The sequence below is a fragment of the Amborella trichopoda genome, chromosome 13 (genome assembly GCF_054954075.1).
Source record: "Amborella trichopoda isolate Santa Cruz 75 chromosome 13, AtrichopodaSantaCruz75HAP2 v2.0, whole genome shotgun sequence".
NCBI lineage: Eukaryota > Viridiplantae > Streptophyta > Magnoliopsida > Amborellales > Amborellaceae > Amborella > Amborella trichopoda.
In genome coordinates, this window is record NC_142348.1 from 29209978 (window position 1) to 29231902 (window position 21925).

The 21925-nt window shown below is 38.1% G+C and overlaps 1 protein-coding gene across 2 annotated transcripts in view; it reads left to right on the forward strand.

Moving 5' to 3' along the window:
* The window catches only part of LOC18444952 (uncharacterized), a 52960-nt gene extending 40579 nt beyond the window's left edge, over positions 1 to 12381 (forward strand). Inside the window, exons 17-19 of one of the 2 annotated variants that reach the window (XM_011629021.3) lie at positions 11238 to 11617; positions 11731 to 11929; positions 12015 to 12381. In XM_011629021.3, the coding sequence (XP_011627323.1) occupies positions 11238 to 11617; positions 11731 to 11929; positions 12015 to 12193 (758 nt within the window). In that variant the 3' untranslated portion in view covers positions 12194 to 12381. Of the gene's footprint in view, positions 1 to 4630; positions 4953 to 11237; positions 11618 to 11730; positions 11930 to 12014 lie in introns of those variants that run through there. The other variant, XM_088855357.1, reaches the window with a different exon arrangement.
* Positions 12382 to 21925: the final 9544 nt, after the last annotated feature.

Sequence of the window (21925 nt, forward strand, 5' to 3'; positions counted from 1 at the left end):
TCCCTCGATAGTTTGCACAATTTTGTATGTCTCATTTGTTCGTGTAAATAGGGGGACCACTATACTTTTTCTCCATTCGTCTGGAATTTTCTTTATTCTCAACACCTTATTGAACAACTTCGTCAGCCAGTCGCAATACTAATTTCTCCCATGCACTTCCAAACTTCTATCGGGATATCATCTGATCATAATGCGTTTCCTATCTTTATCATTTTCAAAGCTTCTTTCACTTCCAACATCCTAATCCTACGATTGTATTTATGACCTCCGCCGTCACTTGTACCAATAGTCCATTCTACCACTATGTTCTCATTGTGTTCGTCATTTAATAATTTTTGAAAATGGACTCCACCTTTCGTTGACTTCGTCATCCTTCAACAAGATATTTTGATCCTCACTCCTAATGCATTTAATATGGTTTAGATCCCTACACTTTTCTCTCTTATTTTTGCTAATTTGAAGATATCTTTTTTTGCCTTCTTTTGTTCTCAGTTTATTGTATAGATTATCATATGCCTTAAGTTTAGCTTTATTTACTATTTGTTTAGCATTTTTCTTAGCATTTTTGTATTTTTTTAAGTTTTGATTGTTTCTATCATACTACCAACTTTTGTAACATGATTTGCTAATGTCTTTCTGAATCTCATCATTCCACCAACAAGTTTTGCTTATCGAAGTTTCTTTTCCCTCTAGATTCTCCTAAAACATCTTTTGCCACTTTCTTGATACATTCTGCCATCTCAATCCATATTACACTGGCTTCATGTTCAGAGTTTCATTTTCTTTCTTCAACTAATTTATCCCTAACTAAGTCTATTTTCACATTTTTAAAAATTTCACAACCTAGTTCTTGGACGCCCATTACTTTCCACCCTTCTCCTCATGTCTTTATGCAGACGTCCATGACCATGAGCATATATTGGGTAGTCAAACTCTCTCCTGGGATAACCTTCCAGTCTTTATATGATGGTCTATCTACCTTCTTAACTAGGTAGAGGTCTATCTGGCTTTTATGTGTTCCATTTTTATAGGTTATTAAATGTTCATCTCGCTTTTTAAAGTAAGTGTTTGCTATTGCTAGGTCGTAGGCCATAACAAAATCTAGAATAGTTTCACCTTCATATCCTCTACTATCTTTTCCTACATGACCATTTGGGCCCCCTCCTAAAAAGGTCCTCTCTCTGTTTGGTATGTCTTGGATTATTCTATCTATGTCCTCCCAAAATTGTCTCTTAATTATATCATCTAATCATACTTGTGGTGCATAAGCGCTAATTACGTTAATTATCTCTTCTTTTAATGAGAGTTTAATAAATAAGAGCCTACCACCTATTCTTTTGACATTAATTACTTTATCTTTTAAATCTTTATCTACTATTATGCCTACGCCATTTTTATTATTATCCTTTCTTGTATACCATAGTTTATACCTATCTATTTTTTTAACTTTTCTCCTTTCTATTTAGTTTCCTATGGACAAGCTATGTTTACTCTCCTTCGTCTCATTGTATCCACTAACTCCATACTCTTACATATAAGTGTTTTTCCATTACATGTGGCTAAACGAATCCTATTCTCTTGAACCTGCTTCTTTACCGGGCGGTGCTGCAGTGCGTTGCTTCTGGGGAATGCCCTAGCTAACGCTTTGCTCATTTCTCATTGTACTTGGGGTCTAGTACTGCTTGTCGCTTCTGAGAAACGCCCTAGCTACCTCTTGCTCATTTCCCACTATACCCGGATTTCGGTATAGCGCGTTGCTTTTGGGGAATTCCCTGGCATAAGCTGATGCTACAAGTTTATCAGGATTTATGATGAGTTTTGAAAAAATTTTATGTTAGCTGCCAACCTAACACAACCATGCCCTTTTAACCGGGCATGGGATGGGTTAAGGGGAAGTTTAAGGTCATCACCCTGCTTAGACCATCACGAATAATCATCCATGAAAGTTACAAAATACCTACTATCATACAAACTTTGTAGTATAGCTGAACCCTTTATATTGAAAGGAACCACTGTAACCGAACAAGTCTCCAGTTGTCAACTCTAGGATGAAATGATGCCCTATGATACTTACCTAATTGACATGCTTCACACTCTAAAGCAAACACAAGCTCTAAAGAAGGGACTAACAATTCTTGAAAGAAGGATGAAGCCGATAATGCCATTAGGAGAATCAGCAAAGTGAAGAGCAACACCAATGAGGTTATGATCCAAGTAGTACAATTTGCCTGATTCATACCTGGCACCAATCGTCCTCATCATCTTCAGATCCTGAAAGACACAAGAAGGATAAAAAGTTACAAAGCAATGAAGAGATTTGGTTAATTTGCTTCTAAATAATAAACTGAAATGAAACTTTAGAACGAATAGTACTGATGATGGAGAAAGGGGCCCAACTGTACTATGCCATGACACATTGGACAATGATCCATCAGCCAAGGTAACAGAGGAATTAGGAATACACTTATTTAGAGATACAAAAATAGATGACTCACTAGGCGTGATGAGATGGTCCTTAGTCAATAACCCATATAATAGGTTTATGAGAGACTAGAGCACAAAAGTACCTGAATTGGCTAGGGTGGCAGTAGAAGTGGGAGAGGGAACCATAGGCTGCTCTACTTGTTTAACAAGTTTATTATATTCTTCTTTGAAAAGCACAATAGTGTCACCAACAGAATCCAACTATTGTCGGTGATCCCTGAGTCCACTAAGATAAAGGTTCATCACTCTTAGATGTGTAACGTAGTCTGCCCAAACAGGCTTACCAACCTTGCCCCAACCTTAGCTGTATCAAGAAGTATCACATTGCCTCTGATTTGGGGTTCCATACTACTCCATAACCAGGTCATGATTATATAATTCTCCCTCATCTACTCTTCATATCTACTATCATAACTACTAGGCTTGTCCTTAGTCAAATATTTCATATTCCCCCTTGCACCAAGCGATACTTTGACGTGTTAAGCCCATAAACATAATTGGCCTCATTTAATTTTACTGAGGTGATATGTATCTCCACAATTTTAGAAGACTAAGAATTTCAGGTTTAATTTCCTTATCCATGAGCATAGAAAGATAAAGGAGAATAAGGACAACACGATTGACCAATCTTAGTTACTCACACAAGCCTAGTACAACGTTAAAGAAAGACTCAAAAAAAGGAGAGAGATACTTATCATTCAGATCTGGTCACATTCTCATACTTGAAGAAATTAGTGCAACTCCACATTGAACACATTTGAGCATCACCTTGTTGTCAACATTGGAACTAGGTCACCATCTCTCTGCAGTCCTTGTTTCAAAAGAGAAAACACACACACAGCAGCATAGACTGGCAGCAACTTGAAACTAGGTCACGATCACTTTCTAGATCTTGATCTCGGGAGAGAAATCACGCAAACAACAACATCGAGCACCACAAGTTAGGGTTTTATTATTATTTTCTAAATCATGATCTCTCTATAGATCTTGATCTTGGGAGAGAAATAACATATAGTAGCATTGAACACCACAGCAGCATCGAACGTCACAAATTAGGGTCTTATGATAAATAAAAGAAGGAAAGAAAATGAAAGACAAAAGAATCAGCTTAGAACTTGCTTTGATACCATATTAAAGAATATAGAGTGTCAACAATACTCATGAACTGTACTGTGAACAGTGCTGTGAAAAGTAAATTCTGTCAAAACTAGAGAGAGAGGGAAAAGAAGACGAAAAGAAAGAGAGAAGAGAGAAAAGATGAAAGAGAAGAGAGGAGAGAGTAACGTGAGGTTCACCTTACCCGTTCTCACATCTTAGCTTATATTTTATTAAAAAATTATGATATGGACAAAAGTGCCCATAATAATTAGGAAACTTAGGTCCAAAACATAGATAACAACGGGTTTTAACACAAAGCAATTCCCAATTACCAATAGTGAGTTTGTCAGGTAAGCCTATTTTACCCGATGGCAAGTCAGGAGATCCTATCGAATGATGCCCAAACTTGATGAATTTTGGACTGAAGGCATATTACGGCCAATTTATGATATCTGCAAAGCTTTACCTTAATATGATGTTATTTGATGAGGTCTTTTATGGGTCCAGTTGTTAAGAGTCATTTAATTGAAGGAGTCTCTCAAAACTTGTCAGTTTTTATCCAAACTTCTCCAATATGATGAGGAGAGAGATATTATGGCCGTGGGAGTACCTGCCCACAGTTTGGTCTCAATTGCGATGCTTATGACAAGCTCTAAGTATGTCTGGCGGTTAAGGTGCATATTGATCGACTGTAGAACTTTCAAGCATATAAGGCCTTAGATGGCAAATCCTGCTAATATTAGTCCTCTTGATATGATATTTGAGATATTTCACAAATATTTATATTGATCAACGCATTGATAAGGTCCTTCCATTCGTTTAAGCCTGTGTATGCTTGATGACCATTTGATTCACATATTGAGATTAATCCCATCCCTTGATTTTATATGTTTTATCTTAAATTTGAGTGTCCAAATATCACCCCCACCAGCAATTGACGTGGGTCCTCTTCCGTCTTAATGAATCCCTTTAATTCCGCTGTGTTGCTTGCCGTCATGATACTAGCATAACTTGCACTAGCTTTTGCTTGTTTTCCTTCTGGTTTCAGCTAGATGACCAAAGGAGGTGAATAGCCCAGCCTCTCAGTGTTACATGATCTTCGTGACAATTCGTCTGTTACCAGAAAAGGAGCAATCAATCCTTTGCCACCGTCCAAACCTTGCCCTGATATCGGATCATATTCCATGTGAAGCATCATGTTGTGCCCTTGTGGACATATATGCCATTGCGGTTTAGAGGAGCCATCTTTTAGTGGCGTTGATTTGTACGCTTGTTTTCCCCATTTGAAAGTGATGGACAGAGGAGGGACATTTTCATATATCTTGACCACATGAGCCTCCTTGGGTTCTACCCTCTCAGGGACGATGGAGGTGAGTTGTTTGGGCTTGTCTTTTATATCTTGGGCATCGAACGCTCTTATCAATGATCCTGACCGATCCCTTCTTCATCATTATACTACTTAGTTGCTACAGTTTCCATTTTATTTTTAGCGTTGGACGGATGTGCTCTGCTTTAGTACCTAATGGAGTTTCTTTTGTTATATAGTACCTTGCATTTGCATAGTGGATCTCTGTCTTGGAGAAGGGTTTTTCGATCGGCATAGACCGTGTGCTGCTTTCTGCCCTGGAAATATTTAAAGCATTGATGTAGGGTCGAAGGACGATCCCATTATCATGCATCCCATTCATCCATGGGCATCCCAGCAGAGCGTTATGTGAGGTGTCAATCAATCACATGGAAAGAGATATGTGTCCAACTCTTCGATCTTCAATCAGAGTCTTATGGTCTCTAAGGATTTTTGGGTAGCCTGGTTGAACCCTTGTATCATTAGATGGTTTGGATTGAAGGTTGTTTGTATCCAACCCTTATGCCCAGAATGTTTTTAAGGGTAGTAGGTTAATGGCTGGCCCACTGTCCAACATAATCCTTGTCGTAGTATGAGTTCCGCGAAGATAGCCGGATACAAGAAGGGGCTTATCATGAGACCATGTCCTTAATTGCAAATCTGTATCTGAGAACGTGACTGATATGGCTTTCAAGAGAAAAGCGGGATCGAACTCCACTTGACTGACCTGTGCCTAAAAGTCTTCAAGGGAAGATAGAGCCTGGATAAGTGCAGTCATGAGATCTTTTGATAGCATGAGGGCGTCGTATATGCTCAAAGTGGCTGGGATCTTCTCCAGATGTGCCACCACATTATATTTATTGCCCTCTCAGCTAGTTCCCGCCACTCGTCGAGGACTGATAGAAGTATTTGAAACCTCTGGCTGTACTTCTTCAACGATGATCGCCACTTAGGTGTTGGGGTTATATTTCAGTGAGTTTCTTTCCTAACGTCAGTCTGAGTTCGAGGACCTGAGATTCTGTCTCGATTTCAGTTAGCCACACCATGTGACAAGCAGCAATGTCACCCTATTTGTCTTTTGGGGTTCTTCATCTGATTCGTCACCCAAGAGTGATTTCGAGATAAAGTCCTTAAGAGTCGGAAGAGGCGGTATAGTAGGAAGTTGCTCCTCCTCATCAGATTTGAGGATTTGCACCTTCCTTCTATTTTGACGCTGCTTCTTCCCTCTTGATGTAGGAGAGGCCTTTCATTTTCGACTAGGGGAGATCTGTAAATTCTTAGGAGTGGTGCATAATGCTTCCTCCATAATAGGCAAGCCTGCCCTTTCCAATCCCTCCTGTTGCATGCGCATCTTTTCCTTCTTGCTTATGTATGTGGTCCATCCACCTTCAGATATATCATTGGTGGTTACTGAAGAATTGAGGATCTCCAAGTATTCAGAGCATAATTTGAATATCTCGGGGTAAGGGCATCCCTTAACCTTTTGCAATATAGGGACCTCAGATGGCCCTTGCCATATTCTGGCTCTAGCCACCCAACAGTGAAATAGATCATGAGCTAGGGCCCTATGATAAGAACAATATCCCTTTCTTGGGCGCTGCAACATAATCTAGGCCCCTATCACAAGAACAGTATCCCTTTCTTGGGCGTTGCTTGTTGCTGGGGCCCTACGTTGCCTTGGTGGGATAATAAGACCGCCTGTGACAGTTTCTTGATATATATAAAATATATCATCACAGGTGAGCCTAAAGCCGATTTCATAAATTGACCTCCCATTTGACGACTGGAGAGTTGGTTCTTCACTTGTCGTAAACATTGGGTTAGCAGATGCATTGCCAGCATCTGGGGTAGGTTGTGGCCCAAGCTTGAGCCTCCTCTACTTTATGAGCTCTTTGATGGCATCTTTAAGGGAAAAACAATTTTCGGTGACATGCCCATGCACCCTATGAAAGATATAGTAATTGGACTGATCCTTGCGCCCTCCTTGGTCAGGGTGCCTGGGTGGTGGCAACTCCATCATATCTGAGGTGAGTTTTTCCAAGATCTCTGGGACATCCTCTTTTATCAAAGGAATATTCCTTATTGAGCCTTTCTTTCAGCAACACACATTGTGGATTCCCAGGTGTCCTATCTGCCTGAGGGGCAGATTGGGTACTTTGCTTTGAATACCCAAACCCTTTGCAGGTGGGTAGTTCTTTCCCTTATTGTTTTTGGTCACAATTGTGGTGGTCATGGCCTATTTGGATTGACTACCCTTAGACTTTCCCTTCTCGCCATCTCTCGTAAAGGTTAAGGGTTTAGGTGTATACCCTAACCCCTCCATTAAGCTCTCGAGGATACTGCATTTATATACAAGCTCGCTGAATGTTAGCAGATTTGAGGCGTAGAGATTGTACGATGTCGGGATACGTTTTTTATGCACATGTGAACTTCCTGTTGTTCGGGCAGCGGAGTCGACTATCATACTCTGAGGTTCCTCCATGAGCAATGTACTGCTGTATTGGTTCATGTACTTTTCGTTTTGTTTTCAAGAGTTCAGACAAGTATACATCACGTTCCCCGCTATGGAAACGTTTCAGAAAACCTCCTGCATCTTTCGCCATGGAAGTTTCAAACCCAGTTGCAATCATGATTACCACGTGAATGCAGGTCCAGAAAGCGACTGGACGAATTGATGCATGAGAAGGTGGTCATTATTGGTTGTATCAACGCAAACTGCTATGAAATGCACTATATGTTGATGACGAGACCCATGGCCATCAAATTTGGGAAACTTAGGTCTCTGATACCTTGGGGGAAAGGGGATTTCATCTATACGAGAGGCATGGCATTTGATATGTGTCCAAGGGCGCATCCCTGGCAAGTGAAGCTATCCATCACCAAGTCTCTGATGACCTCGGGCGTCATTGCCAGTCTGAGGCTGCGGTAGCTTGTGAGACTATCCTAGGTGCCAGAGGAATTGTTGGTGGTGCTGGTGACAGTGGCATGCCCCTACCCTGGTTAGGTGATACTTGATTGGATGCACCTTCTGACGTTGTTTGAGGAACGCGAGCTTGCTTTAAAGCTTCAAGCTCGGCATTTCGTTCTAGGAATTCTAATTCCCTTTGAGGGAAAAGGGCTCTCAGGCAGTTGACCTCACCGGGTGCAGCTTGCATATCGCTTATTTCCCCAGCCATCATTACATTGGCCACTGGGGTGGTCCCTCCTCGACCTGGTAATTTTTCACCGAGTCGCATTCTGATTGGAAAGAACAAGCGGGCTGAGCTCTGCCATCCTCCAGCTCTTGGAGCTCTAGTTGTTCATTATTAGTTAACATATGCTTTTTATGAGCCCTTGCTATGCTCCGTGCGACATAGGTTTGGGATGAATGGAATTGCCTCTGGTTTCTCCGAGCGGCTTCCTTTTTATCCTTTTTGACTTCTTTTTTCCCTTCTTAGTTTCTTTCTCTGCTGGTGGATGCTCTTCCGTGTATGACATGGATGAAAAGTTGTCCAATCCCAACCTATCTTTAACTCTTGGGCAATAGGTCATCTTGGTCCTATTCTTACTGGGCCTGTACCACATTGCGGGATGCAGTATCAATGAGGTCCTCATTATCTTCCCTAATAGATAGTGGGAAGAATAGATTATTTTGGAAAATTTCCCGTTGTTCTTGAGGGAATCTTGCGAACATCCCAGAGTTGGTTCTGTTTCGGCCTACCTTGGCCCTCGACTTGGGCTTGCCTCGAGCCTTTCGAATAGTAAATCCCATCCACATTTCCGCACGAGGCACATCACCTTGCATTTGAGCCTTCTACATCTTCTGTATTGCATAATTATTTAGAACCTTCTCGACCCTCCTGAGGGTGTGTGCATTCTTGACCTTTGTGAATGAGTGAGGGTGGAAGCATATTCAGCAGATGGTCTTTTAAAACTCCATGGAAGCTCTGTCGGTGTAAAATGAGCCGCCATCAAAATATTCTTCTATGGTTTATGCGTCTGCTTTACTGTCGGCTCTGGTCTGTCGTCTTTCTTCATTGCTGGAGTGGTGTGATGCTTTACCGCTAGAGTAACCATAGGAGTAATCAGCTGCTTAACTGCCGGAGTGGTATGCTGCGTAACTACTAGAGGGGAATGCTGCTTAACTATTGGAGTGACATACTGCTTAATCGCCAGAGCAGTACCCTTCTTAATCGTCGGAGAGGTACCATGCTTACCATCGAAGCAGTGTGCTATCACTAATAAGAGGGGGAAGGTTTGAATGGAATGTTTGTTTGTTTGAGTATGAAACAAGGGGCTGTGGATTGGGATTCATTTTTCGAGTGGCTTTGGTTTTTGCATTCTTTGGAGAATGCTCTTTAAGGATTTTGGAGCTGTGACTATATAGAGTATGCAGCTTGTGGCTTTGTTGTGGTGCTTCAGAAGTGGTAGGGCTTGGGCTGAAGGTCTGGGTTTTCAAGTTGTCTTTGTAAGAGAAGAATAGTTGGTCTGCTCAGTTTGTTAGGGTTGGAGCAGATGGGGGAAAGCTTTGGAAGCAGAGGGTGGAATGTGTTGCCGTGAGAAATTTGTGGTGGGGAGGGTGGCTTATTTAGGCATGAAGCTGACGACCCATGGTCGTTGGAAATGCCTAAGATTTTGAATCGTTTTCGGAACAGGTATCACAGATTCGCAACTAGCTGGAAGATTCTTGTTTCAAAATGAACGTTTGTATAAGGAGAATTGTGGGAAATGAGATTCCCACTCTATAGGAATCGAGACTCGACCCAAATGTAATCGAGATCTTTACATATATGGAGTCGAGATTTCGACCTCCTTGGAATCGAGTTTCCAACCTATTTGGAATCAACCCATATGAAATTGAGATTCCTTCATATATAGAATTGAGAGTCCAACATCTTTGGAATTGAGTTTCTGACATATTTGGAATTGGGATTCATACCAATTTGAAATCGAGATTCATATCAGTTTGAAATCAAGTTTTGACCCACCTAGCAATCAAGATTTGTAACTCTATGGGGTCGAGTTCCAACCCCCTTAGAAGACTCAAGATTCCTACATCAACGACATCTCACGTCTTAACAACTTAGAACTTCATCAAGCAATTGAGATAAGAGGTATCTAAGACCTGAAGAAGGGCTCCTTAGATTTTAAGTCGATTGACTATTGAGCATCATACATAGTATCAAAAGTCTGTTCAATTTATAGACACTCGTAGTCCACTAGGGAAATGTCTACAAAAGATACAAATATTATCTCATGTATATTTAAATTGTGATTTTTGATTTCGTTATTATAGTTCAAAGTAGTTGTACTCCTATTTGAATGTAGAACTCTTTACCAATTACATTTTCAAAAAAGGCTGCCAATCCTTGCATTATTAGAACATGATCCGAGCCACTCCTAGCACTATTAGAAATGTGATCCGAATCAAACCTAAATCTATTATTCGGGTCACAGATGAACTATAGGAGACAATCGTATCCGGTCTGGTTTCCAAGTAACTGAAATCGAAATCCATAAATATTTGAAGTAGGCCATAAGTCACATATTTGTGCACGTAGAACATTAGTATTTCATTTTGTGATATCACAATTCCAAAAAACTCAGATCTAGATTCTATGGCGGTGGAAGCGATTTGGTGTTTGATAAATTCGTGATTTCTTACATACACCAACTGCGTACTTGATGTTCAGGAATATGGATTCGAAAACAATTGAATCGAATATCATTATATGTGGAGTTCAGATTCAACAAGTGCAGAATCAAGATTCAACAATTGCAGAATCAAGATTCTGTAATTGTTGGAATCATGATTCTTAAAATAAGGAATCGATATTCCTGACTTTATGGAAATGGATTCCTTGAAGATTCTTTGTCAGAATCACGGAAACGGGATTCCGAGTCGGAATTGCGACATTGGTTGAGAGATTCCAGTAACTATGCGACGGCCATTGTGCTGTGGAAAAGATGGGATATTGTACATTCTCAAAAAAAAAAAAATATGGGATACTGTGCAGGAGAAAGGATTGTTTATTGTGTTCTCTCATTTGTTCCATCTCTGAAAGAGCTACTGTTCTCCCTCTTGCTCGTACTCTCTCATCTCTCTCCTACATTTAGTTGCACCCTGTTGCGACTCTTTGGTCTGCATGTGGCACAAAGTTTACTTACCTTAATATTTATCCTCACATTTCTAGATTTGGAGTTATTTACCTTAAAGAAAGGGAAAAAGACTTCTTGTTAATTTGTTTTCATGGATAATCAGTTCCAGTCTTTACATAGCTTTCTTACTGCAGATAAATCATTTTTGGTAAATTGTGGATTATTAATGCAGATAAATCATTTTCGGTAAATTGTGGAGGCCCAGAGCAGACATCTGCTACAGGCATTGTTTATTCTGATGACTCTGAGACACTTGGGTCTGCCTCCTTCTACACAAGCACAGAGCAGGTTTGGTCAGTGAGTAATACAGGTATCTTCATCTCCAATCCTAATGGCCCAAAGTTTATTGCATCTACCGACTCCCAAATCATGGGTACCTTAGAGTCAGAGCTATATAAGACAGCAAGAATTTCACAAAGTTCATTGAGGTACTATGGGACTAGCCTGATTAATGGGAAATACTACGTAGAACTTCACTTTGCAGAGATAGTTATGGATGATTCAGTATCCTGGAAAGGGCTGGGAAGGCGCATATTTGATGTCTACATACAGGTATGGACTCTCTCTCTCTCTCTCTCTCTCTCACTCTCTCTCTTGCATACTTGCGCTAATGCAGTTACTGAGAAAGTCCCAGTTAGTTCCTAAATTATTGAAAAAAAATGCAGGGAGAGAGAGTTCTGAAAGACTTTGACATCAAGGCTGAAGCAAAAGGTGCTTACAGAGCCATTGTCAAAACATTCGATGCAAATGTAACGAACAATGTCCTAGAGATCCACTTTTTCTGGGCTGGAAAGGGAACTTGCTGCATTCCATTTCAAGGAACATATGGACCTTTAGTATCTGCGATGCGCATTTATCAACAAGGTTGTCAATGAGTTCCACAACCATATCCGATTGCTAATGATGTCATGTTTTCTCTTCTCTCGTTTTGAGTTTTTCCTTTATGCAGGTTCCACAAGTGCTAGTTTTTCATCAAGAAATGACAAAAGGCGTAGAGGAGTTCTTTTGGGGCTTGTGCTTGGAGGTGCAGGTGGCTTGTTGATCGCTTCATCTATTGTCTATTTGTGGCGGAAGAAGGATGAGAATCGGCACTTCAAAGTACACACAGACTCACCGAGAAAAGTGTGATGCATGAGTAAGAAGAGTGGTTATTGTTTAGTGAAGGAACATCTACATGGATCAAATAACAGGCAAATGTATATTGGTCTGTATTTGCGTGGTCCTTAATAGCGAATGTTATGTATGTATATATGTATTCATGTGACCTCTGTATGCATTTCTATAAATGTCTGCATTTGTGTGGTGTTTGCTTTGTATGTCTGCATTTGTGTGGTGTTTGCTTTGTGTTTTCTTTCAATAGTTTACTTTAAGGGCATGTTTATTTGCAGGAACGTTTGGGTTCATAAAGATAGCGTTCCACGTTTGGCTGCGCGAGAACTGCTATATAGTAAAAGGAATCTAAATATTACCACAAAGTTCCCTTTTTCTTTTAGAATAGGAAAGTTGAAGTTCCATTGGGGGCCCTAAGAACCCAAACTCTCCGAACTTTTTTGTTGATTACTGCACTTGGTGATCGCTATTCACTATTATTAAATATTTCAATAATAGTTAACATATAATATAATATACTTACATGAGAGTAAGTTGTCAAATACAGGTATCCAAACTTCAACATTTAGATTATCAAACAGATGTACTTAGAACTTCTTTAGCATTCCATAAAGATAACATTCCACTTCCCTGAAAAAAGAACTTTTTGGTTCGTGGGAACGTTTATCTTCTGGCAAACAAATACGCCTTCCCGTTGTTGTGACACCCTTTAGCCATTTAGCCCCTCATTTGAAGCCAATCTTTTATTTTTGCCACTCAGTAAGAAAAAACCTAATTTGAATGAATGAAAATTATAATGAATGCAGCCAGTGCTGTCCATGTGGCTTGTGGTGCTACTTTCTTGAGCTCATCTTTGGGGTTCGACACATTCCGTGGGAGCTTGGGGTGGCAGCGGGAACGGGTCGTGTCGGGCCGGACTTGATTCACTAGATCCAAATCCGGATCAGAAAATATAGTGTGGGACTTGGACTTGGACTCGGACACGACCAAAAATTAAAATATCTATGTATTTAATTAACTATATTTAAATATATTTCATATATTGGGGCCTCAAAAAGTATTACCAGACTTCCAGACTTGGACCCGGATAGTGTTTGGGTCCAAGATTAAGACCCAGAACCAAACTGCTGGGTCCAATTTTTGGACCCATGCTTGAAGCTGGGTCGGGTCTACCCCTTAGTTCTTGCATCGGGTTTAGGTCCATTGCCACCCTTGGTGGGAGCTACGATTCAATGCATATGTTCCCACCCTTGGTGGGAGCTACGATTCAATCCATATGTTGCCACCCTTGGTGGGAGCTAGGATTCAATGCATGTGTCATGAATTAAGGGATCATTCCAGCATGTTTTTCGTGTTTTTTCGCATTGATGTTAGAAGTGTTGTTGAGGAAAGCTTTTTAGCGACATTCTGTCATAACATGCAAGGATTTGATCCTCCTTTGTGCTTGAAGCTGGAAACAGAGTTAATTGGCATCCTTACTAACAGCACTGCTTGTCTTATAGGCGAAATTGAGTTTACACCAAGTATTTCTTATCTCTTGCTTGCTGAACGCAGCAAGTGGTTCAGGCCACTGTTTTGTTAAGACCTAGATTGGGATTCTAATAACATTGTCACCCTCTAGACATATAAATTAGTTACCCTCTTAGTGAAGCGTAAACCAGCTCCAAGGGCAAGGGGCTGAAAACCTTTATTTCTCAAAAGGGGTAGGTTAGCTTGTTTGGGAAAAACCTTAAGGGCTGCATAAATATGATTAAAAAATTCTAAATTAGCTTTCTAGTGCGAATGTTACAACTATATTTATAACCTTTCACGTGACATAGGAACCCCTTCTCCAGGAGATTGCGAAATTTGATGTCTGGAGGAATTGAGGGCCCTTTGGCCCGATAAAAACAATAAATGTATTGGTATCAAAGATCTAGGGTTAACATAAATTTCTTTCACAAAATAACAAACAACAAGAGAAGGCCCGACTTGATCTCATGGCCTAAAGAGGGTGATAGTATTTTTGATGAGACCCTTCGCCACAACCCTCTCTTGATTAGAGATCCGTAGGGCTATTTGTAAGTTGGGACATGAGAAGGCACCTAGTCTTGATGGTTTTCAGCTAGTCTATTTTTAACCTGTACAGCAGCCTCGTCAAAGGGTTCTCCCCCTCCCCTCGAATTGCCCACTATAGTATGCCGATGACACTTTGAGATGAAGATCCCCGACGAGTTGATGACATTTGGTTGTTCTTACGGTGCTTTGGGCAATTTAGAAGTCTAATTTTAACCTTTTCGAGTCCAAAATGATGGGCATTTGTGTATCTCTAGACTGAGAACTGGTGTTGGCTGAACAGTTGTGGGATCAAGAGCCGGCCTTTAAAATATCCGTCCCTCACTTGTTTCGGCAAGAAAGAAAGTCAATGGGATAAATAGGGTTAAAGGGAAATTTGAGAGAAGGCTTTACTGCTTGAACGGCAAGATACTTCTCTTGCGACCGTATTACGCTCGCAAAAGTCACTGCTGCAAATATAGCAGTCATTCATATCTCCTTGCCTAGGACCCCTGTGGGGCAGGTCCGGGTCCGGGTCCAGGTCCAATAGGCTGGACTCAAGTGGCATTCGGGTCGGTTTCAGGTTCAGGTCGACCCAACTTGGACATTATATATAGGGTGTGGTTTGCATAAGGTTGCAACTTTAAATAATCAAAGAAAGGCACATCTATAAATTTATGAGAAGATATAATTTAGATGTAAAAAATTCTTGGGATGGCTTGAGAATTTATTTATTTTTTAATTATATAAATTTAAACTCCAAAAATAGTTCAAATCAAGTAAATCTATAAACACATGAAAATTTGAAAATAAACGGTTTAAATAAATGTGTTGTAAGGTACACTATTTTTTAGATTTAAAATTTTTTTTCTCAATGGTCTTACACATTCTGACTCTGAAATTTTAGTACAACAAACTGGAGTTAAAATCAAAGAAGAAAGGCAATCCTTGCACCAGGAAAAATTGCAGCGACGTGCCCAAGCGTTCTCATCGTTTCCCCTATAGGCATACTCGCCGTTGAAGAAATTATTACAAGCAATCTATAAGAACTCATGGGTCCTTTAGATCCAAGGGTATCCAAAATCACATTTTGTATAACCAGGGTAAGTTGCACAAAAACATGTTTGGCAACCTTTTTTTAAATAAGAGTTGGAAAAAATTATGTGCTTCTCCATGCGATGGTAGCAGGATATCCAATATTTTCACAGCACCGAAATCCACTACTGCACTCCTGGGTCTAACCTAGCATTAGAGTTCGTCAGAAAAATGCAGCTGTTCATTTGCAATTTGAAAGCGCACGCCCACACACATAGATACACATGAGGTACACCCGCATAGAAAGAGGACAATCAGGGCAACTCAAGACAGCTCCACTATGAAGCCATTGAGCCATCTCTCTCTCTGCTAGTCTGAACTCTTCGCTAGTGATGGGAAGCTTAGTCTTAGGTAATTTGGTAAAGATTGTCAATGAGATCATGGGTAATGTGAGAATTTCAAATTTTGAGGGAAAACAATAAATGTCAAATTTATCACGGTAAAATGAAATTTCCCTATTCTAAATGCTTCTCTTCATGCTTAAGTTTGAAAAAGGTTATAGAAGGTGTCAACCTCATATTATTGAAAATAAAGCACACTTAAAAAATCTATTGAAAAGGTGTTTCAATTTTGGAAAATCACGAGGTTGATTGATCATATCGACCTGAGATGTTATATGAAAAAGAAAAAAGAAAGGATTTCAAAGTGTGAAACCAACACATCTGGTTGCGTATTACCTTGATTGTCCATTTTCAAAAATTTCAATTATTTATAGATTTATGTGATTCAAATTTCATAATTAGAAGTGACAATTGATTTCCGTGCCATTGCAAGGTTTCCTGACATGAAAACTGCAATTTTTTGGCATAGTATAGAGGTGTGCCTTACTTTGATTATTTAGTTTAGGGAAAGCTTTTTATGTTTGCCCTACAACATAAAAGTTCTATGTTCCCCTTACCATCTAGCCATCCATTTTTTATCAAGAGAGTCACTCACCGTTTGATCTTAGATCTAACGTTTCAAAGTATTTTATTTTTAATTTTTTTAATACAATGTTTTTTAAAATGAAATTTGGTACGTGCCATCTTCTTATTGGGGCGCACCTATAAAAAATATTAACAATAAATTTTCGATAAAAATAATGACCAAAATACCCTATGAAGCTTTCAGGGGTATTTTGGTCATTTTATTTTATTGAAAATATTGTTTTTTATATTTTTCGTTAGTGCGAGTTTAATATAGGAATGACTGTCCAAATTTTGGTATCAAAACAGTTTAAAAAAAAATTAAAAATAAAACAGTGTAGAGACGTGACATTGTGATTGGGACAATCTTAGCCCTCCATTAAGAAATGGACGGTTGGATAAAGGGGAACATGAAACTTCTATGTTGTAGGAGGAACATAAAAACTTTCTCTTTAGTTTAATGCCTTATATACAAACCTCACCTTTTAAGTTTTCATGCCTCGAACAATAAGGAACATGTTTTTGATTACTTGACAAGAGAAATCCAAGCAAAATAATGGTTTTCTAATTTTTTCTTTTCTGACGTTCCTTTTTTCTTTCTTTTGACAAGCACTTTGACAAGCACTTTTATATAGGTGAGGTTTTTATGAACTTCCCACTTTAAACAATCAAAGTAAGTTGTACCTTGGAATCTTGTTGAAAGATAGAGTTTTGGTGTCGAAAACTTTGACAATGGCCTCAAAATCTATTTCACTCTTAATTATTAAATGTAAAGCTTTAAAGAATGTGCCGATCAAGCAAATATACAAACACTTAAAAGTATATGATCCTAATAATATGTTACAAGATATGCTATTTTTAATACTTTAAATTTTTTTTTTTTTTTTTTTTCACATCGTACATCTTGAAATCAGATGACCTATTGGTGAGATTTCCAAACAAGCTTTTTGGATGGGTTTTGAGGTGCACCCCACTTCGATAGTACAAAATTGACACTTAGCATAAACTTTTTGTCCCTTTTATATTGAAATAACTATAAAAGAAATGTCAGTGTTGCCAACCCTAGGGAGGCGAGAACGCAAGGCCTGTAGTCATGCACAAGATATAACTGAGAAAATAAATGTAAAATTCATTGTTTTGTTTAGGGGTGTCTAAACTTTCATTGAGAAGAATTTATGTTTTAATTTTTTAATTGAAGGGGACTTCTTAAATGTTATTCGGTGGTGCAAAAACGGAGCAGAGCGTCCATGGGAATTGTGTTTGCTTTTGTTGCAAATTTTGGATGTGGTGGATTGTTTTTTTGTCTCTTTCACCCACGTCTACCTCGAAGCTAATGACATCACTTATGCATTGGTAAAAAAGGGTGTTTCTTTCTCTTCTTTTACTATTTCTAACGATGTAATATCCCTTTAAAATTTAATGAAATTCTTGAACCTTGGTAAAAAAAATAAAAGTCGAATTTGTAAACACAAAAGAAATGGATGTTTAGAAGCTTATGTGAGAATTTCAAATTTAACAAGATTCCAAAATAGTAATATGCTAGCTTAATTAGGGACCTTATACTATTCCAGATGTTAGATTTTATAGGACTGTTTTACAATAAAATTGATTTCATATAATAACTTCTAACTGGTTTTGGAATTATATTTCTTAGAAGTTCCATTAGGGTGGTTCATACCTGCTTTCCTCCCATGAAAAGTATGCCACGTGGCAGCCCTGGAAAATAGGTCCTACATGATAGCTTAAAATTAAGAAAATTGTTTCATGAGTTACAGGACACATTCCTACATTTGTTGGCCCCCGATGCATAAAGCTGACCGATGTAAATAAGTAATTGAAACTAATAACTCATATAGCTTCTTTGTAAAATTATTATTTTAAATTTTAAAATTTATTTATTTTTTCTTACTCATGATCTCTATGTTAGAGATCATATGTTGCAATAATTTTAAAATTTCTAAAAAAAAAAAAAAAATTTAATAAGTGATGGTTTGTATGAGCATGATGGTCCTTAGGGACCACCACTAATTACAAAAGCTTTTAATTTAAAGCTTTTGCTACTCCTGACACGTCCACTAAGCGTTTAAAGGACGTGGGCTTTAAGCGTTTAAAGTGTAATTTAACGGTTACACCTCATGTGTGAGGTGTAACCTAATAAAAGAATATAATATAGCATCCTAAGAATTTAAATATGAGAGACGAGGACTCTCATCTTAGAAAATTTTGAGATCTCTCTCTAGCTGAATTTTTATCGGAAGCTCCCTCTCAAATATTTTAGGTAAGTGACTTCATTATCTTGAAAAATAATCCGCTCTTTTTAAAAAATAAAATGAAATAATTATTTCTGCTTATTATCATGAATTTTAGGCACGATAAATTTTATGTGCAAGTGACCTCATTATTTTGAAAAAGAATATTTTTAATAAAATTATAATATTAGGAATTTTAAATGCTGTAAATTCTTAGAAATAAATTTATTTATTTATTTTTCATGTCTATTGTTAGAAAATTTTAGAAATAAAATTATTAGAAATAAATGTGATATTTCTGCTGTTAGTAAAATTGTGAGATTTATTTCTACTGTTTTTGAATATTTAGACATTGTAAATTTCATGTGCAATGACTGCCTTATTATTTAAAAATTGATATTTTTACAATTGATTTTAGCATTGTTGTGAAATGTTTATTTGCGAATTGACATCTCATAAATTGTGATAATTCTGTATTCTTGAAATTCTATAAGACTTTTTCTATACATATTAAACTGGCAATTATGCTAGAATGTCTTTATGAACAGCTACCTTTTTAAATTTGAGCCCAAAATATTTGATTGGTTATTTTTGAAATGTTATTGAAAGTGACTGTTATTAATGGTTTCAGTGAAATTCATATTAATGATTTCAGTGATATGTTGAGTACATGATATTGCTGTTTTCGAATGTTTAAAGAGATTTAGAAATACTTTAAGTATGCAAGTGGACTCATCCGGTTCGCCGGTGAGGTTTAAGTGGACCTATCCGAGACGCCGGTAGGGATTAAGTGGACTCATTCGGTACGCCGGTGAGGTATAAGTGGACCTATCTAGGACGCCGATAGGGATTAAGTGGACCCATCAGGACGCTGTTGGGGTATATAGGTCACCTACTTGAAACGCCAGTAGGGTATTTTGTGAAATCCTTTGAATTATGCACTGCCGTTAAAATGTTATATGCATTTCAATCATTTGGATTATGTTTAATTGTGCATTTCTAAAAGTGAAATTGTTATCTATAAATGCTTGTACTCGCATTGTTTTTAATTGAACTCTATTTTGAAAGTTTGTTTATATCTTTCATCGATGATTATTTTTAGGATTATGATGATCACTTGCTGAGTAGCCAAACTCATCAAACTATGGTAAACATTTTTCAGGATAACTACGGTTTCATTTTAAGTGCTCGTCAGGATCAACTTTGGAAGATATTGTAGTTATGCCTAAGCTTTTTTTTGTTGCTTTGTAAGAATTCACCACTGTAAATTTGTCCTATCAAGAGATGTATATATGTTTTGACTGTCACATCTCAGGAATAACAATACTGTAAATTCTTGGGGTGTGACAAATATGGTATCAGAGCAATAGGTTTAAGATTCTTAAAAAATTTAAAAAGAATATACTTAAAATAATATTTATTGCGTGTACAGACCGGGACGAAGTCAAGATCCAGAATAGATGAAGCTATTATGGAAGGAATTTACAAAGCCTTGAAAAATATGGTTGCTCTAATGCAACGTCAGATGGAAAACAACAATCCACCCAAGCAGTCAGTTACGGGAAATGGTGGGAGTGATATTGAACAATTTAAGAAATTGAACCCACATTCTTTTAAGGGTGTTGTAAACCCACTGGCAGCCGAGGGATGGATTATGCAATTGGAGAAAGTATTCGAGGTAATGGAATGTCCTGATGATAGGAAGGTGGCCTTGGCAGTTTTTATGTTAGAAGGAGAAACACAACATTGGTGGCGAATGACAAAAGGAGTATTGGCCAATGAAAATAAACATTTGACTTGGGAAGTATTTATAGAGGCATTTAATGAAAAGTACTTCCCAGATTTTATTCGAGACAAAAAAGAAATGGAATTTCTGGAATTAATCCAAGGAAATCGGACAGTAGTACAATACGAGGCCAAGTTCACTGAATTGGCCAGGTTTGCAGCACATATGATTAACAATGAGGCAAGAAAGGTGAAGAAATTTGAAATGGGTCTCAGACCAGCTATTAGAAGCAGAATATCAGTCTTAAAATTGAGAAATTATGCTGAAATAGTGGATCGAGCCTTAATTGTTGAAAAAGATTTCGAAGATTACCAAAAGACGAAAAATAAAAAAAGCCATGTTAGACCCATACCATCTAATCAACAACAGTTTGAAAGGGCAAACAAGAAGCCAAGGCCCCATGTAAAAAATGTGGGAAAAACCATGGATCCAGCCCTTGTTATTGCAATACCGAAGCCGATTTTAAATGTGAAAAATTGGGGCACCAGATTAGACAATGTCCTAGCTTACAGATGCAACAGCTTCCAAAGCAGGGAGAGATAGCTCAAAAGCCTCAGATGAAGGAAAGAGTATTTGCGATCACCGAGCACGAGGCTCAGGTCTCAAAATCAGTGATCCAAGGTACTCTTATTATCTTCCAAAAAGCAGCTCATATTTTGATTGATCCTGGATCTACTCATTCATTTGTGTCACCACATTTTGCATGCCACTTAAAGGTAGAACCAGAACAATTAAAATACATTCTAGAGGTAACCACACTGATGGGAAATTTAATTGACACCAATATAGTGTACAAATCATATGTAATAAAGATAGAAGAAAATGAACTGTTGGTTGATTTAATACTCCTAGAAATTCAAGATTTTGATGTAATCTTAGGCATGAATTGGCTTTCTGTATACCATGCAAGTATTGATTGTTATAAGAAAATGGTTACTTTTGGTATTCCGAATCAACCAGTATTTTACTTCAATGGTATCAAAGAGGATTCCCCATCATATTTAATCTCCTGTATTCAAGCTAATCGCCTCATTCGAAAAGGGTGTCAAGGCTTTTTTGCCTATATCAAAGAAGATAGGAAGGAAGAGATAAATTTAGATACCACTCCGGTTATCCGAGAATTTTTCGACATTTTTTAGAAAGAAATTCCATGATTACTGCCTGACAGGGAAATTGAATTCTCTATTGAATTATTGTCAAGGGTAGCCCCAATTTCTAAGGCACCTGCAGAACTTAAGGAACTAAAACAACAATTGGAAGAATTATTAGATAAAGGTTTTATCAAGCCTAGTGTGTCCCTTTGACGTGCTCCGGTATTGTTTGTTAAAAAGAAAGATGGGACTATAAGATTGTGTATCCATTATAGACACTGGAACCAAGTGACAGTGAAAAAGAAGTATCTACCTAGAATTGATGATTTATTTGATCAATTACAAGGTTTTTAAAATTGATCTTAGATCTGGATACCATTAGCTTAAGATTAAAAGTGAAGATGTTCTCAAGACAGCTTTCAGAACAAGGTATGACCATTATGAATTTTTAGTCATGCCTTTTGGATTAACCAATGCACCAGCTGCATTTATGGATTTGATGAATCGGATCTTTAAGCCCTTTTTGGATAAATTTATTGTGGTATTCATCGATGACATTTTAATTTATTCCAAGAATCAGAAGGAACATG